Here is a 24,745-nt window from a genome sequence, read left to right as displayed (position 1 = left end):
AATGCCCTCTTGAAAATTCACCAGCATTTAAGCGCAAATTGCTCCAAATCTATAGATTGGTGGATGAAATTTTGCCCACTACCCACTTTCTCCAATGGAATTTCCCCTAATACATTACATTTTTAAAATTTTCAATAGTACATGCATTTGTATGCACTTTATGCTAGAATGTGTGTTCTGTATGCATTATTTAGCCGGAGAACTGCATTGCAAAATTCAGAGAATGGCAGTGTCATTTCAGAAAGTGCAAATTAGTGAGCTTGCCTTTAAAAGTGAACTGAATGATATTTCTCCCCCATCCCCAGGCACCTTGTGCCAACCATGTATTTCCTTTGACCATTCCAAGTTGCTAATGAGATGAGACAATAAACAGTGAACACAGGTAACTTGCAAAGATGTAGTAATTTTATTGCAATGTAGTTGGCAGCAAAATGCAACTTCATATAATTTGGCATTACATTGATGAAACAGATTTTTCTATTCCTGAATACATCATAAAACCCTATAACTATCTGTTCAGTTTTATGGGCCACCCTTTCCTTGGGAGTTGTTTGAGATTATAATTCTGTTCTTATTATTCTGTCAGTCACCATGTGGACTCCGAATGCCTCTTTACCTTCAGTTAGCAAAATGCAGCAACAAACCTTGACTCTGTTTTATGCTTCCTACAAATGATGGGCTTGTTATTTGCATCACTTTGACAGCATGAATTGCCACGTGAAAGGGTAACGTGGTCATCTGAAATTTCTCCCAAAGCACAATGGGGCAAAGCAGTAGTTTGCTTTTCAAAAGAAGCAGAAACAGCATAATGGAATAGTGACAGAGAAAAGTTGGATTGTGAGATCCTTTGCTTAAGTAATTAACAAAAACATCCTAGGATTTAAACTACTGTATTTTTCGCTCTATAAGACTCACTTTTTCCCTCCTAAAAAGTAAGGGGAAATGTGTGTGCATCTTATGGAGTGAATGCAGGATGCGCAGCTATCCCAGAAGCCAGAACAGCAAGAGGAATTGCTGCTTTCACTGCGCAACGATCCCTCTTGCTGTTCTGGCTTCTGAGATTCAGAATATTTTTTTTCTTGTTTTCCTCCTCCAAAAACTTGGTGCGTCTTGTGGTCTGGTGCGTCTTATAGAGCGAAAAATGCGGTAATTGTAAGATAAATTGAACTGAACATGAAATTCTCTGACTGAACTGGCTGGTGAATCAGGCCATAAGCCAAACTGCTTGTGTACATTTGTGACAGAGATTCCACACTAGTCAAAAGAGAATATCAAACTTATCATTTCAAAATGACATAGCAGGAGCATGTTCAGCTATGTATTATGAAGCACATTTCCTATGTCTGTTTCCAATGATTCCAGTAAACTTCAGCAATTTGCCCTTCAGCTCCTAAATATTAACTGAAGAGTCGCAACAAATCCTCCTTTGAAATATAGTCCTGATGCATCTCAGACATATAAAGTTGGCATGTATAATATGTATATGTAGAATGGTTTTTGGAAGTACAATGGAACTTAACTATATCCATAGAAGATGGGGGGAATGTTTAAAAGGAGAATGAGAGCAATTCCACAATGCCATTAAGTCAAAATAGCTGGACATAGGCAATGATTTTGATCAGAATACATATTTGATCCTGGTACTTTGATTGAACTGGGCTGTGTTTTAATCTACCAGTAAACGTGCCCAACTATAGATGTGCCTGTCTATGGATTTAAGTTTCAGAAATACATGCTAAAGATGCAGTTTTTGTTTTTGTGTAGGAAGTGCTGAATGTATATCTTGCTGACGCATTGGTATCAGTAGATTTGGTGATAGTTTTTCCTTCTCAGTTTGCTGCTTATAAGTAAGCCAGACAGAACAAAGACCATGGCTGCCAAAAGTACAGTAGTAACAGTAAGTGGGCTGAGAGCTTCTTTCTTTTCTAGTTTCACACTCTTAGCCAGTTCTGTAAATAGAATAAAAAAACACAGTTTGGAACAATTTTTCAGATAATGTATGTATGTATGTATGTATGTATGTATGTATCAGATTTCTTACCTGTTCTTCACCATAAGATCCCTGGGCAAGTTATAGCAATATAAACATACAAGGAAAACACTTTGTACCTTTATCTAAATGTATATATATTAGTTTTGTTAGAGGGCAGGTTCATCTTTGAAAGGCAACAACTGCTTTGAAGGCAGAAGGCTCAGGTCAAATTCCTGGCATCTTGGGGTAGGGCTGGAGAAGACCTCTGTCTGAAGCCCTGGAGAGTCACTGTGAGTCCATCTAGAGAACTCTGAGTTAGATTGACCAATTGCCTGGCTTTGTCTAAGGCAGCATCCTATGTTCCAAACGTAAGAGTCAAATTCTTTATTCTGCCCATCTTTACATTATCTTTCCATGCATCAGTGGCATGTGAGTCTCAAAAAGTTGCCCATTAGGGAAATGTTACCCGAAGAGTGGAAGCAACGCAGAATGAGATTTCATTGTGTGATGTTACTATGCTTTTGCCAGGCAAAACGGGAATAAATACTGGTTTTAATATTATTTGAACAAAGTAGTAGAATATTTTAACAACACTTTGTTCTTGAGTAATTATTATTTCAAGATACTTCAGAATATATTTTGAAAATCATTATTCCACTGCCCAGATTGCTTTGGGCGGCAGGGGGGAGTTTGCATCTGAGTCTCAAGTTGTACCATAGCATGACAGCACTCGAGGGGGGGAGAGTGACAGAGCCTTTTAAAAGCCCACCTCCCCTCCCCTTCCCCCTCTGTTTTATCTGGCACCCACCCTCTCTCCCAACCTCCATCACAGTATGATTTGCTTCAGGGCCAAGTAGGATTTTTGAGCCCACCTGCCTTGTTCTGCAGCTGGAGTTTTTGCCTATGCCAGTGGGATGGGAGACGGTTTAGGTGCAGTGCCTTAATACTAGGCTATTCTGGCTGACAGGTTCATCTGGCTCTTGACTTGCTTGCGTTATAGGTTCTGCTTGCGTTACAGGTTAATCTGACCATTTGAGTGTTGTTTTTTCTTAAGATAATCTGGTCACTTTGGCACATAGGTGCCACAAGGGGAACTTGATAGGGTAGCTTGGTGATCCCTTTAGGCTCCATTTGGGGTGACTGTTTGTTTCTGAGGCCTGCAGGGCTTGGAGATAGGATAGAGGCTTCTTCTGAAGTCAACTAGCCTCATCCACCTGGAGTTTGGGGGCCCAAAGGGGTGGTGGTGAATGCAGGCCTCCCAACTCACCGTCAGGGTGTGGCTGGGGTAAGGAGTAAACAAAATGGTTTACCATTGACCCAGCAAGGGATTGGTTTGTCTTATACCTACGTGATTTCCTGATTTGTTCATTCCCACACCTATAGTTTCCCTCTGCAAATTTGGTTTAATGTTCAATAAAATGGTAGTTATTCAACACAGCAAATGTGTCCATGCATTTATTTCAATCCTGGTCTGCAATCATTTCTATTATGTCAGGAGTGCTCTGATGGTGTTTCCTGCTTGGCAGGGGGTTGGACTCGATGGCCCTTGTGGTCTATTCCAACTCTATGATTCTATGATTCTATGATCCTCAGAAAAAAGTAGCAAAAAAAGGAATAAAAAATAAAAGTTACCCTGTCCTTTGTCTTCAATGGTTTCTTTCTGCAGTTTGACTGGTCCCACAACCACATGCACTTTATCCTGAAGTCCATTTGTATTCCTCTTCCTTCTAGTTAAACATCCCTGGTAGCATCGGGATGAGTAATCATATGCCTTACATACTACTAGTTTGCATTGCAGATAAATTTGATTATGTTCATAAAGAAACTTAAAAGAGTTGAACTTGAAACGAACTTGATTGTTGCTTGAGTTAAATCCGAGTTCACTCAGATTTAAGAAGGTTGGGTCTCGCACACATCTGAAAATAAAAGAACCAAGTTTGTTTACATAATTACTTTAGATGAATCCTTTATGGAGTTCTGAAGTATGTTATCTTTGGTGACTAAAGACCATGCTGGAGAAGGATGAGAAGAAATATCAATAAGTGGATGGTGGATTTCAGAGAATAAAATGGAAGATAGACTCAGCGTATATGAAAGCAGTCACTCAAAATACCAGAACTTGGGCCTATATGACGAAGCTTCAAGTTAGAAAATTCTGAGCAGACAAAGGAAAGTACTTCACACAGCACAGCACATTGTTAAACTTTGGGATTCACTCCCATATGATGTTCGTGGAGGATTCAACTATCAAGGTACTAGTGATGATGGCTCTGCTTTGCCTCCATTGTCAAAGACAGTATGCTTCTGAATACCAGTTAATGGGAAGCAATTGGGGAGAGGTCCTGCATGCAGGCTGGCCATTGCAATAACAAGTATTTGCCTCCCCTGCTTTTGTCTAAGACTCTTTGACTGATGACACAATGAGTTAGCAGCACACAACCATATTTATTATTATTTTCAGGAACAAGTAATAGCAAGTAGGCTCTGCAACTCTTTTATAGATTTTCTTAAGAAATATGATGTCAGAATTAAAAAGTGAATTTCAGAGTCAGTTTGAGAGTAAAGCAACTCCACTTGTTCATACCACAAAGAAACCTTTAAGTACAATCCTATATGCGCCTATGCAGAAATCCAATTGAGCTCAGTATGGTTTATTCCAGGTGAGTGTGAATGGCATTGCATGGTTAGTATTACCGGTAACTCTGCTGTCATATAAGCCAAAAGGAAAGCCCTTCTTATAAGTGGATATCTAAACATGCTTATCTAAAATATACTCACCCATTCTTGATTAAGTCATAGGTCAGAGTTCTGAAGTCACCAGCGTATGGAGATGCTACACATGTGTCTAGAAATAGTACTAAGTTTGGATCAGAACTGTTGAGAGTTGCTTGGAGATAGAGAACCTGGTTGAGGTACACGAAGTATGGAGAAGAGCGAACTGAAACGTTGAAGGATGATGATTCATAGAATGAAAGTGCCACACTGTAGTTGCCAAGTTTTCTTTCAGTAATGTCAATGGAATTTTGGGCAACAAACATCGTCTCTACAACAGTCTTTGCGTTCATTTCACACATAATATGAAATTGGAAGTTTTTCCTTCTTGTAATGATATAACCAGCGGCTAATGTCTTGATTATGTTGGAATAGGTGATGGTATCATTATTTGACTGCTAAAGGACAGAGGAGAAAGATCTAGGTCAATAATATGTGTAAATTAGGACCTGTCATATAAAACACACCCAATATACTTAACCATTTTAGAATGTGCTGATATTTCAGACTTATTACCATTAAAAAACCACCTTATATAATCTGGAATTTTATTGTATTCTCACTGAAAAAGTTAAGAAAGGTAAAAGTATAAAATGCATTCAGTAGTTGAGAAGAGAAACACAGAAATGTGCAGAAAAATTGCTACATCTTTTAATTCAAATTAATATACCAACAAATATCTGACTTTTATAACATTTATCTTTAAAATGCTATGGGTTTCTTTAAGAATAACTGAGTTTATTTGTTTGTTTGTGTGTATTAACATGACGGGTTTTGTCCTCAGAAGTGAAAAAGCTGAGCATAATGCAAAGCATTCAAAGGGCCAGGCAGCGTGATCATAATGCTACCTCTAATTTACTGGCTTTCTAAAAGTGGAGGACAATCTCAGGAGCATAAGGCTTTCCCCCCGCCTTATACCACTTACTCTTTCTGGAGCAATTTCCCCACTCCTGTGTTTCCTATGATTAACAGAAATGTCAGGAATTACCCACAATACGGTCTGCTTTGAATGGTGTGGCATATTGCTGACACTTGCTATTTAACCCAAGCTCTGAAATTGGTAGTTTCACGTCTGAATTAAACACATCGTTCAATGGTGTCAAAGTCTATGAAGGGCAGCGCTGACATTTCCTAGAAATATAGTTGAAAGAAGAAGAGGAAACTAGCTCCATGGCAGAGTGGAGAAGAGGCAGCATGGATTTCCCAAGGCTCTCTCTAAGCCAGATCATTCAGATGTTATAGCCAAAAGGTGGGTGAAATACTTTTCCAAACTTTAAACAGCAGGGTAATGTTACAAAGATAAGAACCAGATAACAGATAATGTGCAGTACCCAACGTGGTACTGAGTAACTAGTTCCATCATTGCAAGGATTTAAGCTTGTGCAGCAGAACTTTATCCCCTCCTTTGACCACAGCCCCTTAAATCTCTTCTGGGGTTTCCAACAACCCTGAAATAGATTTGAGGAGGGTGTGAGATGTGCAGTGAGAGGATAGATGAGAAGTTCCATAGCACATGCAAAAATCCTTGCACAAACAGAACAAGTGCATTGGATACTGACAATATTTTTAAGAACTCATTGTCTTACCTTTCTTACTGTGCCACACCCACTATATGGTATCTCGAAGACCACATAGTCTTGAGTAATCTGAGGTGTGCAGAAAGGGTCTGAAGTATTCAGGGATACTTCGCTTGCATTGTAGCCCAGCAACCCAAGATAGTCCCTGCTGATGCGTGCAAGCATGTATTCTCCAGAACACGAAAGCGCTGAATGAGGGCACATAGAAACCATATTAAATAGTGTAATGTTTTTTACATTTTACTTATGAGTAGGGGCAACCTTGGTGAATGATATGTCAGGCAAGCGGGGGCTTGTTTGAGCTCATAATGAAGCTGCCATGGAACAGCTTTACCACATTTTCAGAAATTTGAAGTATTTGGGAGGGAATACTCAGTTTCACTATTTCCTTTGAACACACAGACTTTTCAGCTAGGCAACCCAAATCAGCAAAATCTGCGATTCTCACATGCATGTTTTAGGGAGAAAACGGAACTTACTTCTTGCAGGAACTGGTGCTAAACTTGTAGGAAGAGCTGTACAAATGAAAAACAAAACAAAAGGGAGATCAATTTGTGTCTAATTAGCATTTAAATGGTAAAATGTTGGGAAACTGTAGTCACAACTTTGAGTTCTGTGCCCTCACCTGCTACACCCTTCCACCATGACAAAGACCATTATACAAACATTGCTTATACTCCAGTTTGTTGGGATTTAAGTATATGAAAGATGTTCTTTTCAGAGTGCCTCTACTGTGTAATCTAATCCCATTCCCTGAGGAGTAAAATCTACTGCTTCTTTTCCACAACAGAGAGAAGATAGCAGAAACCAAGTGGTTTCAGATATATCTGTGGTGAAGAACAGCTTCCCTGGATCTTGAGCATGCAATCCTCTGCAAGCTCAGAGATGCCTAAATCACACAACTGTGAAAAGAAGCATCTCGTTTCTTTGAGTGTCATGTTTAACCATTTGCCTTATTACCTAACAAAAGACACAGAAGAAAAGGAAAAACATCTTATCAGTTGTTGCTTCACTAGCACTTGATTCAAATGTTAAGTCTATTAAAGGAACCAAAATAAATAGTACAGATAGTCCACTGAAGATATCGAGATCCCAGCAGTCATCTATCCAGTAACCTAGTAATATATTGCAGATATTTTTCATTGACTGGTCGTCAGTGTGTGTGTGTGTGTGTGTGTGTGCGCGCACACACACACAAACACACACACATTAATCATACAAGAATACAATTAAAGGGAGAGCATTTAAAATGAGTGACATAAAAGACAAAGAACAAGGTCTTACCAGCTGTTGATTCATTGAGAGGTGGTTCAGTAGTTGTTTCTATTCCTATTTAGGTAAACAAATAGTACAATAAAAGTACTATTACACTGATGTTAAGATCCTAGCAGTAATATATCCAATAACCTAGGAACATATGGCAGCTATTCTTCATTGACAAAAGTCACCAGTGTGTGTGTGTGTGTGCGCGCTCGCACACACACACACCTTATTTATACAGCAAAAAAATATCAATACAATTAAAGGGAGAACATTTAAAGTGAAATGCAAGTAAATCAGGATGCTTAAAACATACAAAAAGCCTGGTGGAATAAAATATTCTCCTACAACATTAACAAAAAAAGGTGTCAGTGGCGAGATGCTGCTTCAGTTGTTGCTAAAGTGAAGCATTGCCTTATTCTTCAAAGTGTGCATGTCAAGGGGCTAGAAATTTTAACATGGCAGAAAATTGTGCATTCAGATCTTACTTTGGTCCCTCACAGGAAAATACCTTTGATCTATCCAACTGCAAACTGATACCATTCATGCAAATGGGAAAGTTAAGCAAAGTAAATATCCTATTCATCTCTGGATAAGTCACAGAAACTGTGCCATAATCCGACCAGCCTATGGGTTTGTATGTTGCTATGATCCTAGACAAAGGGTGGGGAGCATGTGGCCCACCCAATGTTGCTAGATCACAACTCACATCATCCCTGATCTTTGCCTATGCTGGCAGGGATTGATGGGAGTTGGAGACCATCTGGAGAACCACAAGTTCCCCATCTCTGCCCAAGACATATGTTGATTTTCAGCTTACATTGCATCCTCAAACCAGAACAACATTAATCTAACACAACAGATACTAGAAATGTCCTAGAACTAGATAAATAGATAACTCTTACTTAGTGGAATAGAATAGTAAGAAGCATAAAACCCATCTCCTGAGTAATATGAATCTCTGTGCAGCAGAATAGTCATTATGTTGGAAGTTGATATGTAGGTATAGTTGAGATAGATGCCAGAGCAAGTTCTTCCAAGAATAGTGGAGACATACGGGTACCCATCGAAGATCACAATATATTCTTTATTGCAGTCCAGACTGTATAAAGGTAGGTCAGCAAGTCACTCTTTGTGTATAAAATTATGCCATCATTTCATACATCAGATTTTCACATTAAGTAAAGAAAAGTTACATAGGTTGCTTATATAGGGGGGTTCAATTTCATAATGGGTCACTATCACAAATGATTCACTGGCAATAGCGTTGTCATTCTTTACTTATCAGGAAATAATAAATCCAGGAGGGGGCAGATATGGGCTGGCATTTTGAAGACAATGAAAATGTTTGGACACTGCAAATCACATGTACATATGAGGAGCAAAGATGCCACATTGAATATTCAAGTGAACATTCAAGCACCCTTTGATTCTCTCTTTGGTGACACATATGCCAAAATATAAAGGTAAATACATAGATTCAGTGGAGCTGACCTGAATTCCGAACATATTAAAGTAATGTTATGATTGGTTCTGCCTGCGAGAACCCCACCCTACATCTATGATACTATGGAGATGGTTCAGTAAATGTCAGCTGAGTGATAAGCTAGGTGGCTGATGAGGCTCTCAGATGTATCCCAGATTAGCTCAAACTAAAAGAGTGGCATGCCTATGTACATATCAAGGTCATGTCAGAGCTCTGGCCCATTACGTCCAGTACAGTCTGCTCCACCTGGCAATGGCTTTCCAGTGTCACAGTTATAGGTCTTTCCCAGCCTTGCTCCTGAAAATGCCCAGAATTCAAATATTCAAATTTACAAATTTATTCAAAGAATTCAAATATATATGCATACAATTTAACCACTTTGCTATTGAATGATGTCTCCTCTGGCTGGAACAGCATAATTTGCTTTAAAGACAAGATTCACAAAAGACTTGTCTTTTTTACTCATCTTTCAATGCCTCAGTGAAAGGGCCTGTCATTCATATTTCCTAAGAAAGCATTAAAAAGTGGACCCTTTTGTTTTCAGGAAAGGGCCAATATCTACCACTTGTAGAGTTTGTAATAAAAATGTGTTTATGATGCATTTTCTTTGGAAGGTTTTTAATTTGTATGGGATTTCATCTCGTGTAGGGCAGAACCGCATGATCAGTTAGCAGGATTTAATCTGATGGCTATCACATGCTAAGTTTGTTGGATAGAATCAGGGTCCCTCATGCAGAGAGTTCTGCTTGTGTTCAAGTGAATACAAGTAGAAATTCTATGCAGACCCTCCCTGTGCGACACAGAGAAGGTTGGAGGCTGAGAGGGAAGGAGCAAAGCAGACAGCCAGGTTAAGGTCAGGGCTTGCATAAACATTCTGACCTCCCTACAAAGTTTGGTACTTACAAATTCAGGCAAACACCTCAACACATCTATCCTTTCAAGCACAGAGAAGAACAGTCATCCATAACCTATTAAAGTCTTCAGGTAATGACAAAACCATGAATTAACATCATGTGCAGGTGCCTGTGGAAAATGAAAAAACATTCAGTTCCTTACACTTACCTAATATAAGAAAACCGGAGAACTATTTGTCTATCAGGGCTCACTTGAATTTCCCAGCTACACTGTATAATGGCACCGTTTCCAGGATAATATGGTCCAGAGATAGATCCATTTGGAAGGGAGAGATAGCCACCACATACTAGAAAACACAATATTTTGTGCATGTAAGCCAAAATAGAATTTTGTACAGATAAATCTGAAATGAAATCCAGCTTAATTTATTTATTTTTAATAAGATTTTTATTGCATTTTTTCCAGATAAAGATAACCAGTCAGATATACAAAAAAACAAGAACAACAAGAAAATAAAAGAAAAAAGGATGAATCGTTTCAAAGCTTATTTCAGTCATCTATCGGACTTCCCCACATCTCCCACACAATGCATTCTTAACAATAAAATTATCAGCAAATTGTAACCTTGTTTCATGTGTTTCTTTTATACTTTCAAATCATTGCATTTTGAGTTTAAATTACTTATTATCCATTTACTTTAAAAACAAATATAATATCGTTTTAGACACTCAAACATTTAATCCTTTCATTGGTATTACCTAATTTCATATATCATCAGCTCTCATCGCTGGAGCTAACCTTTCCAAATCATGCGAATTTTTATAGTTCATATAGCTTGTAAATTTTTTGCAAATAGTCCTTAATTTTTTTCCAGTCCTCCTCAATTGTCTCTTCTCCCAAATCTCGGATTCTGGCAGTCATCTCAGCCAATTCCATATAGTCCATCAATTGCGTTTGCCACTCTTCCAGTGTGGGCAAATCCTGCGTCTTCCAATATTTAGCTATAAGAATTCTTGCTGCTGTAGTTGCATACATAAAAAACGTTCTATCCTTCTTTAACACCTTTTGGCCGACAATGCCCAAGAGGAAGGCCTCCGGCTTCTTAGGAAAGGTGTACTTAAACACCTTTTTTAACTCATTGTAGATCATTTCCCAGAAGGCCTTCACTCTTGGACAGGTCCACCAAAGGTGAAAGAAAGTCCCTTCAGCCTCCTTACATTTCCAACATTTGTTATCGGACAGATGATATATCTTAGCAAGCTTGACTGGGGTCATGTACCACCTGTATATCATTTTCATAATGTTTTCTTTCAAGGCATTACATGCCGTAAATTTCATACCGGTGGTCCATAACCTTTCCCAGTCTTCAAACATGATGTTGTACCCAATGTCTTGAGCCCATTTTATCATGGCTGATTTAACTATTTCATCCTGAGTATTCCATTTAAGCAGCAAGTTATACATTCTTGATAATAACTTAGTCTTTGGTTCTAACAGTTCTGTCTCTAGTTTCGATTTTTCCACCTGGAATCCTGTTTTTTTGTCCAACTTAAAAACCTCATGAATTTGGGCATAATGAAACCAGTCCTGCACCGAAATCCAGCTTAATTTAAACTCTTCCTCCCTCCCTCCCCCAACTTGATTGCATTAACTCTCTCCTTCTGTTATTAATAAGCAAATAATAGGCCCTTTTAGGTTGAAGCTGGAGATGGGATGTTTTTAATGCATTTCTCTTTCCTCTTGGTTCTACTTCATCTCATGAGTGAGAGTTGCTTGTCTGTTTGGTTGGTTGTAAATCACTTTGTTGTTAAATAGGTTAATTAATTAGTTATCAGGTAGTTAAGGTTTGGTGAGCACCCTTAGGTATTTTTCTGAGCCTTGCCTTCTGAGTTGTGAGACCCACTGACAGAATAAGAAGTACCTTTGAGGCCAACCTGTAAAACCCCATCTAAGTTATGGGGCTTAAGGTGAAATGATGCCTCTTATTCTGGTCAGAGTCGGTTCACCCTGTTTGCTATTTGAAGATAGTATTGTGCACTTTGGTTCCCTTCAGCAGATCTGTTGTGTTAAATTAAATGTGGCTCATTCCACCCAGTCTGTGTATCTTATTTCCCTTTGTGGTTACAAAAGATGTTTCAAGCATGCAGACTTCTGCTTACATTCGACTTACATTCCATTCAATTTTCCACAATCTTTATTCAAAAGTCTTTTCAATTTCTTCTTTGTTTTGAAATAATGACTCAGTTACCTTTGGAACATATATCACGAATGCTTTCAAACTTTCAAATATGCACTAGTAACAACACCTAAGAGCTCCCCCCCCCATTCTTAATCAATTTCCCACTATTTATCTTTCATACTTCATGCCTATTGAGAAAGATTCAGCCTTGTAATGAAAAACTAGGACTCACCAGTAGGAGTAGAAGGAGCTGTTCACAAAGAAAGAGGAACATTGATATGCATTGGTAAGTAATAGGCATGCCACTATTATCTGTTAACATTCATCAGTATTTTTACCCGAGAGAGTTCCGGCAAGGCAGCATGGCGGCTGCAACAGCAGAAAAGAACTCCTGAAGCCAGACAGAGTAAAAGGCTCTGTCTGGCCGACTCCCGGGCTCCCAGGACTGCTACCGCCAGCGCCGCCAGCACCGCCAGCGGAGAGGAATCGGGGGTGCCCGGGGCGTCTATCAAAGGATCAGTATTTTTACCCAGTGAACCCAGCAACCCTGTGCCCCTTGAGGGAACTTCCTTGTGGGCCACAGAAATAATCAGATCTCCCTTCGTGAGAGCAGAGGGAGATGTCAGAGGTTGACCTTGATTCCCTTCTGCAGATTTGCAGTGTTAAATTAAATGTGGCCCAGTTCACCCAATCTGTGTGTCTTATTTCCCTGTGTGGTCACAAAAGAAGTTTCTAAATGCAGACTTACACTCTGTGACTATAGTGGTCGGCTCTCCAGTTGTGGATTGAACTAGTAAGAAAAAACAGAATCAATCAGATTGTGGTAGAATGTGTTAATATTAAGCCAAACATTGAACAACCAGACCTTCTTTCCATGGAACTCTGACAACTGTAGCTCTGAGAGGGGAATGGGGGCCTCCTAACAATTCTACACACCCTTAACAAGCTAAAATTCCCAAGAATCTTTGGGGAAAGTATCTGTGGCACAAGTGGCAATCCTTGTAGTAAGGGCCTGAAGGTATACTACTCAGTATAACTAACACTGGATATATTTTAGTGGACCACCAAACCCAAGAAGCATCTAGCCTCAGTACTACTGCATCAGGCTAGAAATGGAAGATTTCTAAAAAGCTGATGGTAGTTTATTCCTAGAAGAAAAGAAATGGGAAACAAAGTTGTAACCAAAAGCCAGGTTGCTATGCCATGTCTAATACAGCTCACTACAAGATATCTATTGCTTCCAGTTACTTACACACAAACACACACACACACACACACACACACACACACACACACAAAATTTCCATTCAATTTTCCAAACTCTTTTTCAAAAGTCGGTTCAATTTCTTCCTTGTTTTGAAATAATGACTCAGTTACCGATGGAACATATATCACTAATACTTTCAGACTTTCAAATATGTACTAGCAACTACACCTAAGAGCTCCCCCCCCATTCTTAATTGATTTCCCACTATGTATGTTTCATACTTCATGCCTATTGAGAAAGATTCAGACTTGGAATAAAAAAAGTAGGACTCACCAGGAGGAGTAGAAGAAGCTGTTCACAAAGAAAGAGAAACATTGATATGCATTGGTAAATAATAGGCATGCCACTATTATCTGTTAATATTCATCAGTATTTTTACCCAGTGAACCCAGCAACCCTGTGCCCCTTGAGGGAACTTCCTTGTGGGCCACAGAAATAATCAGATCTCCCTCTGTCAGAGCAGAGGGAGATGTCTGAGGTTGACCTGGTTCCCTTCTGCAGATTTGCAGTGTTAAATTAAATGTGGCCCAGTTCACCCAATCTGTGTGTCTTATTTCCCTGTGTGGTCACAAAAGAAGTTTCTACATGCAGACTTACACTGTGTGACTATAGTGGTCGGTTCTCCAGTTGTGGATAGAACTAGTAAGAAAGAACAGAATCAATCAGATTGTGGTAGAATGTGTTAATATTAAGCCAAACATTGAACAACCAAACCTTCTCTCCATGGAACTCTGACAACTGTAGCTCTGAGAGGGGAATGGGGGCCTCATAACAATTCTCCACACCCTAAACAAGCTAAAATTCCCAAGAATCTTTGGGGAAAGTATCTGTGGCACAAGTGGCAATCATTGTAGTAAGGGCCTGAAGGTTTACTACTCAGTGTAACTAACACTGGATATTTTTCAGTGGACCACCAAACCCAAGAAGCATCTAGCCTCAGCACTACTGCATCAGGCTAGAAATGGAAGATTTATAAAAAGCTGGTAATAATTTGTTCCTCAAAGAAAGGAAATGGGGAATAAAGCTGTAACCCAAATCCAGGTTGCTATGCCATGCCTAATACAGCTCAGTAAAAGGCAAAGGTACCCCTGACCATTAGGTCCAGTCGTGGACGACTCCTGGTTTGCGCACTCATCTCACTCTGTAGGCTACGGGAGTTGGTGTTTGTCTGCAGACAGCTTCCGGGTCGTGTGGCCAGCATGATTAAGTGAATCATGGTGAACCAGAGCAGCGCTCGGAAACACGTTTACCTTCCCACCGGAGTGGTACCTATTTATCTACTTGCACTGGACATGCTTTCAAATATAGCTCAGTACAAGATACCTATTGCTTCCAGTTACACACACACACACACACAATTTCCATTCAATTTTCCAAACTCTTTTTCAAAAGTTGGTTCAGTTTCTTCCTTGTTTTGAAATATTGACTCAGTTACCTTTGGAACATGTATAACTAATACTCTCAGACTGTCAAATAGGTACTAGCAACCACACCTAAGAGCTCTTTCCCCCAATTCTGAATGGAATTTCTACTAGGTATCTTTCATACTTCCCGCCTATTGAGAAAAAGATTCAGTCTTGTCATTGGCAGAGGTTCTGTGGTCTCTGGTTGGAAAAGTTGCTCCACTAATTACACTTACATGCCAGCTGAGTCTTATGCAGAGACTTCAGTTCCTAAGCTTTGAGTGTGTCATAGCAACAACAGTCACCACAATCTAATGATTCGAAGTCACCTTAACCCCATATTCAAGGAGAATATTTCAGCAAATATTCAAGGAGGATGTTTCAGCAAGGTGGATGTGACTATGCTTGTTTCAAGACCAGACTTGAGGAACAGAGTCATAGACAATGGGATACAAATGAAATAGAAGTCAAGGAAATCTCTGGAAGAGATTTGTGCTTGCTTCTCCAGACAGTCTGTGATTGCCATCAACAGATCAGGCTCTTTAAAATATACACACCACCTAATTTTCAGGTTTCTCGTTAGCAGATGCTCTGCATGAGAAACCTGTTCTATGATATTTGTGTGTACATACTCAGGATTAGGATTTAGTACTTTAGTATGGGAGTCAGAGGACTCTTACCAGCAGCAGTAGTTGCTTCTGTAGTTGCTTCCGGGGTGACAGAAGCTAGTTCATGAAGAGAAACAAAGTAACAGAGTAAGAGAAAAATGGTGCAGTAAAATGAAATCAAAACTGTATACAGTGGTGCCCCGCAAGACGAATGCCTCGCAAGACAGAAAACTCGCTAGACGAAAGAGTTTTCCGTTTTGGAGGTGCTTCGCAAAACGAATCTCCTATGGGCTTGCTTCGCAAGACGAAAATGTCTTGCGAGTTCCTGCGGGTTTTTTCCCCTTCCCCCCCTTTTTCTAAGCCGCTAAGCCGCTTATCAGCTGATCCGTTAAGCCAATAAGATGCTAAAAGCCGCTAAAAGCGCTAATAGCGCTAATCCGTCAATGGGCTTGCTTCGCAAGACGAAAAAACCGCTAGACGAAGAGAATCACAGAACGGATTCTTTTTGTCTTGCGAGGCACCACTGTATTGTACTAATGCTTTTAAATAGCTAGCAGATTCTTCTTACTAGGATCAATGTGTTCTGTGGTTGCAAGTCCAGGAGGTGGTACTGCTGGTCAGATTCCTCCTTCTTAATCTCAGTGTTAGCTTTGTACAGCTGAGCAAGGAGGAGAATGGGGACAACTAGGAAGCTGCCTGCTTGATTGTGCTTTGGCTCCATATGCTGTTGGTCTTCCTGCTTTGCATTCTTTCAGCACCAAAGAGCATCAACCACGATTGTACTCGGATGGATTTGGATTTGATATCCCGCTTTATCACTACCCGAAGAAGTCTCGAAGCAGCTAACATTCTCCTTTCCCTTCCTCCCCCACAACAAACACTCTGTGAGGTGAGTGGGGCTGAGAGACTTCAAAGAAGTGTGACTGGCCCAAGGTCACCCAGCAGCTGCATGTGGAGGAGCGGGGACGCGAACCCGGTTCACCAGATTACGAGTCCACTGCTCTTAACCACCACACCAAACTGGCTCAGATGGTCCTGAGATGCCATTATTATAAAGGATGTAAGAAGGCACTGCGATTTAATTCCATTCTGTATCTTCTGCCCAAAACTACATTATTCCTTTTGCTGTTCACTGTGGAAAAATTACCGGTACATGCAAAAAGGTAGGTACTCACTAGTGGTTTCTGGAGGAAGAGTTGTTGCTAAAGAAAGATGAACATTGGTCAGCAAATTGAAATATCCACATTCTACTATGTTCATTTTAAAAAAATGATACAAATGGATATATCCAAATGGTTCCAAGAGGATGCCACCACACTGAAAGGGCACTGAAGAACACAGACAGAACATTTTGTAGAGCCAGGCTCAGTTGTCATTATGTGCAAGGTATTGTAGAGATAATCTCCTCTACAGCAACATTAGCACTGCATTTTAGATCTTCCCTCAGACCCCGGGCATCTAGGACTAAAATTTCACCTAGGCACATTGAGAACACCCAATTCAGTGGGCTGGAAATATAGGATTTCTCAGAAGGTGATGATCAGAAAGCAAGGAACAAAAATTTTAACTTTACAACCCAGTGCAAGAGACTTTCAGTTAAAATAAAAAAATTCCTTCCAGTAGCACCTTAAAGACCAACTAAGTTAGTTCTTGGTATGAGCTTTCGTGTGCATGCACACTTCTTCAGATACACTGAAACAGAAGTTGCCAGATCCTTCTATATAGTGAGAAGGTGGGGAGGGGTATTACTCAGAAGGGTGGTGGGAATGGGAGATTGGCAGATAGCTGAGATGAGCCTGTTGACGACTCTTAACGACTGTAATAGGTCTTACAGGAAAAGGCAAGGGGTGAGAAGGTGAGAAATGGCTTAGTCATGTATAATGGGATAAGAATCCAATGTCTTTGTTCAAACCAGGTCTCTCCATGGTTTTAAGTTTGGTAATGAATTGCAATTCAGCAGCTTCTCTTTCCAGTCTATTTCTGAAATTCCTTTGTAGTAAAACAGCTACTTTGAGATCTTGTATAGAATGTCCAGGGAGATTGAAGTGTTCTCCTACTGGTTTCTCTGTTTTGTGATTCTTGATGTCAGATTTATGTCCGTTTATTCTTTGGCGTAAGGTTTGGCCTGTTTGTCCAATATAGAGAGCTGAAGGACACTGTTGGCATTTGATGGCATACACAATGTTAGACGATGAGCAATTGAATAGTCCCGAGATGGTATGTGTGATGTTGTTGGGGCCAGTAATGGTGTTGTCCGGGTGTATGTGGCAGCAAAGTTGGCATCTGGGTTTATTGCAGGCTCTGGTGCCAGTGTCCGTGTTAAGTCTGGTTGTAGTATTATTGTGGGTTAGGAGTTGTTTAAGATTGGGTGGCTGTCTGTAGGCAATGAAAGGTCTTCCTCCCAGAGCTTGAGAAAGAGAACTGTCATTGTCCAGGAGAGGTTGTAGATCTCTGATGATGCGTTGTACTGTTTTAACTTGGGAGCTGTATGTGATGACTAGAGGTGTTCTGTTATTTTCTTTTTTGGGTCTGTCTTGCAGCAAGTTCTCTCTGGGTATAAGTCTGGCTCTGTTGATCTGTTGTCTAACTTCATCTGCTGGATATTTTAGTTCTGAAAAGGTTTGCTGTAGATCTCTTAGGTGAGAGTCTCTGTCTGTAGAATTGGAACAGATGCGGCTGTAACGTAGTGCCTGGCTATACACAATGGACTGTTTGGTATGTTTGGGATGGTAGCTAGAGGCATGTAGATATGTTTGTCGGTCAGTTGGTTTACGGTATAAGGTGGTGTCTATGCGCCCATCCTGTATTTTTATAGTAGTGTCCAAAAAATGTATTTCTTGCATAGATTGATTCATTGTAAGGTTGATTGTGGGGTGAAAATCATTAAATTTCTGGTGAAAGGTGTCCAGGGTCTGTTGACCATGTGTCCAGATGATAAAAATATTGTCAATGTATCGCAGGTACAAGAGAGGTTTGAGTGGGTAGGAGTTTAGGAAACGTTGTTCTAAATCTGCCATGAAGATGTTGGCATACTGTGGGGCCATGCGGGTGCCCATTGCTGTGCCGCTGATCTGAAGGAACAGGTCATCACCGAATTTGAAGTTGTTGTGGGTAAGGACAAATTGGCAGAGTTTGGTGGCAAGGTCCGCTGTGGTTTTATCTGAAATGGTGTTCCTTATAGCTTGTAAACCATCGTTGTGTGGGATGTTGGTATACAGAGATTCCACATCCATAGTAGCTAGTATAGTATTGTTGGGAAGATTATTTAAAGATTGTATTTTCCTCAGAAAATCTGTGGTGTCACGTACATAGCTGGGAGCACTGATGGCATATGGTTTCAGAACAGAGTCCATATAACCGGAGACACCCACTGTAATAGTGCCAATACCTGAAATGATGGGGCGTCCTGGATTTCCTGGTTTGTGTATTTTAGGTAGAAGATAGAAAGTTCCTGGTCGAGGTTCTGTTGGTGTGTTGTTGAGGATCTGTTCTTGGATGTGTGGGGGTAGCTCCTTAACAATCTTGTTCAGTTCTTTCTTGTATTCTTGTGTGGGGTCTGAGTCCAATTTTGTGTAAAAGGCGGTATTGGAAAGTTGTCTGTGAGCCTCCTGAATGTAGTCAGTTTTGTTCATGATGACGACAGCTCCACCTTTGTCTGCTTCGCTCATTCTGCTGTCAGCCGCACCCCCTGCCTGCCTGCCCAGCATCCTATGTGCAAGTCCAGGAGGTGGTACTGCTGGTCAGTTTCCTCCTTCTTAGTCTCAGTGTTAGCTTTGTACAGCTGAGCAAGGAGGAGAATGGGGACAACTAGGAAGCTGCGCAGATGACTGTGCTCTGGCTCCATTCTTTCAGCGCCAAAGAGCATCAACCACAATTGTACTCAGATGGGCCTGAGATCCCATTATTATAAGGGATGTAAGAAGGTACTGCATTTTAATTCCATGCTGTATTTTCTGCCCGAAACTACATTATTCCCTTGGCTATTCACTGTGGCAAAATTACATGCAAAAAGGTAGGTACTCACTGGTGGTTTCTGGAGGAAGAGTTGTTGCTAAAGAAAGATAAACATTGGTCAGCAAATTGAAATATCCACATTCTACTATATTCATTTTAAAAAATGAACTACTTGTTACCCAAAAGAGTTAAAATTATATCTTATACTTGAATTCTGCATGCAAATGTAGTGAAGAGATACAGAAGAACAGAAAAGTAATTTATTTATTTATAAGTCAAGGACTTTTAAGTGAAGAACCAAAGGCGTCCCATCGCTGGCCTAGAGAGATTGGGGCTGAGGTGCCCTGTTTTGCATTGCTCCTGCTACAGCCTGAGGGGAGGGCTATTTTCAAATCACCCCTGCTGCCTCTGTCTTCCCTTGAAGAAGAGAAAGGCGGTGGACATAAGTCCAAATGCCTGTAAAGCCCTTCAGTTAACAGAGATTGCAGTGTTTTTACACCATAACAAGTTGTGATCAGAGATGTTTTCTATTTCAAGAGGGCCCTCCTTCACTGGGTATTCATTATTCTTAACTGTATGAACACAGAGAGAAGGCAACTGATTTGCAACTGAATGTCTGATTATTCAGGTGAAGACTTGCTTCTCTCTAATTCATACCCTTTTTGGACAAAGTATAACAATAAAGATTTAGATTGGAAACTTACTATACACGGGTTTGGTTGTCAACTCTGGAGCTGTGAGGGAAGAATTTGATAAGAAAAGCAACCTTGATCAATATTTGTGGAGTAAAGTTCAGTTGAATAACAAGCATTCTACCCCCCAGCATGTTTTCATAAATGGACAAGCAACAGAGACTTAAGTGTGTTTAGACTTTAACAACCTTAGAACACTGAAGAGAAACATAGGAGGACTCTTGACCAAGGTTAGCTGCTGTTCCGAAGAAAATTGTAAATATCCTTATATGAAACAGAGGATGTGTGGCCCTTGGGATCCAGTGTTTTGGCTCTACACATACTAAAATAAACCAGGATATCACAATTTTTCAAGTTTTGTCCTAATTTTGTTCCTGTTTACTCTCATCTTTTCATCAGAAGGTGATATCCAACATTAGTCATATTCAGAGTAGGTCCACTGAAATAGATTTGGTGGACAGAGTGACTAAAGAACTACGGATGGAGGCTCGCAACATTATACAGGAGGCAGCAACAAAAACCACCCCAATGAAAAGGAAATGCAAGAAAGCAAAGTGGCTGTCCAACGATGCCTTACAAATAGCGGGGGAGAGAAGGCAAGCAAAATGTGAGGGAGATAGTGAAAGATACGGAAAATTGAATGCAGATTTCCAAAAAATAGCAAGGAGAGACAAGAAGGCCTTCTCAAATGACCAATGCAGAGAAATAGAGGAAAACAACAGAATGGGAAGAACCAGAGATCTGTTCAAGAAAATTGGAGATATGAAAGGAACATTTCATATAAAGATTACCATAATAAAGGACAAAAGTGGTAAGGACCTAACAGAAGCAGAAGACATCAAGAAGAGGTGGCAAGAATACACAGAGGAATTATACTAGAAAGCTATGAATGGCTCATACACCCCTGTTAGTGTGGTTGCTGAACTTGAGCCAGACATCCTGGAGAGTGAAGTCAAAAGCGGCTTAGAAAGCACTGCTAGTAACAAGACCAGTGGAAGTGATGGTATTCCAGCTGAACTATTTAAAATTTTAAAAGATGATGCTGTTAAACTCAGTATGCCAGCAAGTTTGGAAAACTCAGCAGTGGCCAGAGGATTGGAGAAGATCAGTCTACATCCCAATCCCAAAGAAGGGCAGTGCCAAAGAATGCTCCAACTACCGCACTATTGCACTCATTTCACACGCTAGCAAGGTTATGCTTAAAATTCTACAAGGCAGGCTCAAGCAGTATGTGGACCGAGAACTCCCAGAAGAGCAAGCTGGATTTAGAAGAGGCAGAGGAACCAGAGACCAAATTGCAAACATGCACTGGATTATGGAGAAAGCTAGAGAGTTCCAGAAAGACATCTGCTTCATTGACAATGCAAAAGCCTTTGACTGTGTTGACCACAGCAAACTATGGCAAGTTCTTAAAGAAATGGGAGTGCCTGATCACCTCATCTGTCTCCTGAGAAATCTCTATGTAGGACAAGAAGCTACAGTTAGAACTGGATATGGAACAACTGATTGGTTCAAAATTGGGAAAGGAGTACGGCAAGTCTGTATATTGTCTCCCTGCTTATTTAACTTATATGCAGAATTCATCATGAGAAAGGCTGGGCTGGATTAATCCCTAGCCGGAATTAAGATTGCCCGAAGAAATATCAACAACCTCAGATATGCAGATGACACAACCTTGATGGCAGAAAGTGAGGAAGAATTAAAGAACCTTTTAATGAGGGTGAAAGAGGAGAGTGCAAAATATGGTCTGAAGCTCAACATCAAAAAAAACACACGAAGATCATGGCCACTGGTCCCATCACCTCCTGGCAAATAGAAGGGGAATAAATGGAGACAGTGAGAGATTTTACTTTCTTGGGCTCCATGATCACTGCAGATGGTGAGAGCAGTCACGAAATTAAAAGACGCCTGCTTCTTGGGAGAAAAGCAATGGCAAACCTAGACAGGATCTTAAAAAGCAGAGACTTCACCTTGCCAACAAAGGTCCGTATAGTTAAAGCTATGGTTTTCCCAGTAGTGATGTATGGAAGTGAGAGCTTTTAGGTTGAAGCTGGAGGCCTCCAATATCCTTGCCCCTATTAAATTACTAATATATTTGTGGGCAGGATGTTTTTAATGCATTTCTCTTTCCTCTTGGTTTTACTTCATCTCATGAGTGAGAGTTGCTTGTCTGTTTGGTTGGTTGTAAATCACTTTGTTGTTAAATAGGTTAATTAATTAGTTATCAGGTAGTTAGGGTTTGGTGAGCACCCTTAGGTATTTTTCCTAGCCTTGCCTTCTGAGTTGTGAGACCCACTGACAGAATAAGAAGTACCTTTGAGGCCAACCTGTAAAACCCCATCTAAGTTATGGGGCTTAAGGTGAAATGATGCCTCTTATTCTGGTCAGAGTCGGTTCACCCTGTTTGCTATTTGAAGATAGTATTGTGCACTTTGGTTCCCTTCGGCAGATCTGTTGTGTTAAATTAAATGTGGCTCATTCCACCCAGTCTGTGTATCTTATTTCCCTTTGTGGTTACAAAAGATGTTTCAAGCATGCAGACTTATGCTTACATTCTACTTACAATCCGTTCAGTTTTCCAAAATCTTTACTCAAAAGTCTGTTCAATTTCTTCATTGTTTTGAAATAATGACTCAGTTACCTTTGGAACATATATCACTAATACTTTCAGACTTTCAAATATGTACTAGCAACTACACCTAAGAGCTCCCCCCCCCCATTCTTAATTGATTTCCCACTATGTATGTTTCATACTTCATGCCTATTGAGAAAGATTCAGACTTGGAATAAAAAAAGTAGGACTCACCAGGAGGAGTAGAAGAAGCTGTTCACAAAGAAATAGAAAGATTGATAAGCATTGGTAAGAAATAGGCATGCCACTATTATCTGTTAATATTCATCAGTATTTTTACCCAGTGAAGCCAGCAACCCTGTGCCCCTAGAGGGAACTTCCTTGTGGGCCACAGAAATAATCAGATCTCCCTCTGTCAGAGCAGAGGGAGATGTCTGAGGTTGACCTGGTTCCCTTCTGTAGATTTGTAGTGTTAAATTAAATGTGGCTCAGTTCACTCAATGTGTGTGTCTAATTTCCCTGTGTGGTCACAAAAGAAGTTTCTACATGCAGACTTACACTGTGTGACTATAGTGGTCGGTTCTCCAGTTGTGGATAGAACTAGTAAGAAAGAACAGAATCAGATTGTGGTAGAATGTGTTAATATTAAGCCAAACATGGAACAACCAAACCTTCTCTCCATGGAACTCTGACAACTGTAGCTCTGAGAGGGCGATGAGGGCCTCCTAACAGTTCTCAGCACCCTAAACAAGCTAAAATTTCCAAGAATCTTTGGGGAAAGGATCTGTGGCACAAGAGGCAATCCTTGTAGTAAGGGCCTGAAGGTATACTACTCAGTGTAACTAACACTGGATATTTTTCTGTGGACCACCAAACCCAAGAAGCATCTAGCCTCAGCACTACTGCATCAGGCTAGAAATGGAAGATTTATAAAAAGCTGGTAATAATTTGTCCCTCGAAGAAAGGAAATGGGGAATAAAGCTGTAACCCAAATCCAGGTTTCTATGCCATGCCTAATACAGCTCAGTAAAAGGCAAAGGTACCCCTGACCATTAGTCCCAGTCGTGACTAATGCTTTGAGTGTGTCATAGCAACAATAGTCACCACAATCTAATGATTAGAATTCACCTTAGCGCCATATTCAAGGGGAATATTTCAGCAAATATTCAATGAGGATGTTTCAGCAAGGTGGATGTGACTATGCTTGTTTCAAGACCAGACTTGAGGAACAGAGTCATAGACAATGGGATACAAATGAAATAGAAGTCAAGGAAATCTCTGGAAGAGATTTGTGCTTGCTTCTCCAGACAGTCCGTGATTGCCATCAACAGATCAGGCTCTTTAAAATATACACACCACCTAATTTTCAGGTTTCTCGTTAGCAGATGCTCTGCATGAGAAACCTGTTCTATGATATTTGTGTGTACATACTCAGGATTAGGATTTAGTACTTTAGTATGGGAGTCAGAGGACTCTTACCAGCAGCAGTAGTTGCTTCTGTAGTTGCTTCCGGGGTGACAGAAGCTAGTTCGTGAAGAGAAACAAAGTAACAGAGTAAGAGAAAAATGGTGCAGTAAAATGAAATCAAAACTGTATACAGTGGTGCCCCGCAAGATGAATGCCTCGCTAGACGGAAAACTCGCTAGACGAAAGAGTTTTCCGTTTTGGAGGTGCTTCGCAAAACGATTCTCCTATGGGCTTGCTTCGCAAGACGAAAATGTCTTGCGAGTTCCTGCGGGTTTTTCCCCCTTCCCCCCCTTTTTCTAAGCCGCTAAGCCGCTTATCAGCTGATCCGTTAAGCCGATAAGCCACTAAAAGCCACTAAAAGCCGCTAAAAGCAAATGGGGCACTGCCCCACCAACCTCATTCTGCTGTCAGCCGCACCCCCTGCCTGCCTGCCCAGCACCCTATGTGCAAGTCCAGGAGGTGGTACTGCTGGTCAGATTCCTCCTTCTTAGTCTCAGTGTTAGCTTTGTACAGCTGAGCAAGGAGGAGAATGGGGACAACTAGGAAGCTGCCTACTTGATTGTGCTCTGGCTCCATATGCTGTTGGTCTTCCTGCTTTGCATTCTTTCAGCACCAAAGAGCATCAACCACAATTGTACTCGGATGGATTTGGATTTGATATCCCGCTTTATCACTACCCAG

The 24,745-nt window shown here is 40.5% G+C and overlaps 1 protein-coding gene across 1 annotated transcript; it reads right to left on the bottom strand.

Annotated features, from left to right (window-relative positions):
• Positions 1-383: 383 nt before the first annotated feature.
• On the bottom strand, positions 384-24,115 carry LOC308586415 (scavenger receptor cysteine-rich domain-containing protein DMBT1-like). The gene is made up of 15 exons (XM_081193063.1): positions 24,077-24,115; positions 23,156-23,197; positions 22,832-22,849; positions 13,966-14,007; positions 13,642-13,659; positions 12,850-12,891; positions 12,334-12,351; positions 10,130-10,268; positions 8,487-8,683; positions 7,606-7,650; positions 6,801-6,836; positions 6,331-6,509; positions 4,751-5,142; positions 3,605-3,888; positions 384-1,949 (listed from the first exon to the last, which is right to left on the bottom strand). Exons 9-15 carry the CDS (start codon positions 8,560-8,562, stop codon positions 1,801-1,803), a joined length of 1,161 nt encoding a protein of 386 aa, XP_081049189.1. The 5' UTR covers positions 8,563-8,683; positions 10,130-10,268; positions 12,334-12,351; positions 12,850-12,891; positions 13,642-13,659; positions 13,966-14,007; positions 22,832-22,849; positions 23,156-23,197; positions 24,077-24,115; the 3' UTR covers positions 384-1,800.
• Between the last annotated feature and the right edge of the window lie 630 nt (positions 24,116-24,745).

The sequence above is a fragment of the Podarcis bocagei genome (genome assembly GCF_964188305.1).
Source record: "Podarcis bocagei genome assembly, chromosome: 4".
NCBI classification, from domain to species: Eukaryota; Metazoa; Chordata; class Lepidosauria; order Squamata; family Lacertidae; genus Podarcis; species Podarcis bocagei.
The sequence above is the reverse complement of the archived record's forward strand: the minus strand, read 5'-3'. Positions and strand labels throughout refer to the sequence as shown.

What these genes read in the sequence shown, in the direction of transcription:
- LOC308586415 (XM_081193063.1), bottom strand. Translation starts at nt 8,562, where the DNA reads ATGACTATTCTGCTGCACAGAGATTCATATTACTCAGGAGATGGGTTT. An exon ending in AGCACCAGTTCCTGCAAGAA is followed by an intron (nt 6,510 to 6,800) that starts GTAAGTTCCGTT and finishes GCCCTCATTCAG; the next exon opens with CGCTTTCGTGTTCTGGAGAA. An exon ending in GGTGTGGCACAGTAAGAAAG is followed by an intron (nt 5,143 to 6,330) that starts GTAAGACAATGA and finishes TCTGTCCTTTAG; the next exon opens with CAGTCAAATAATGATACCAT.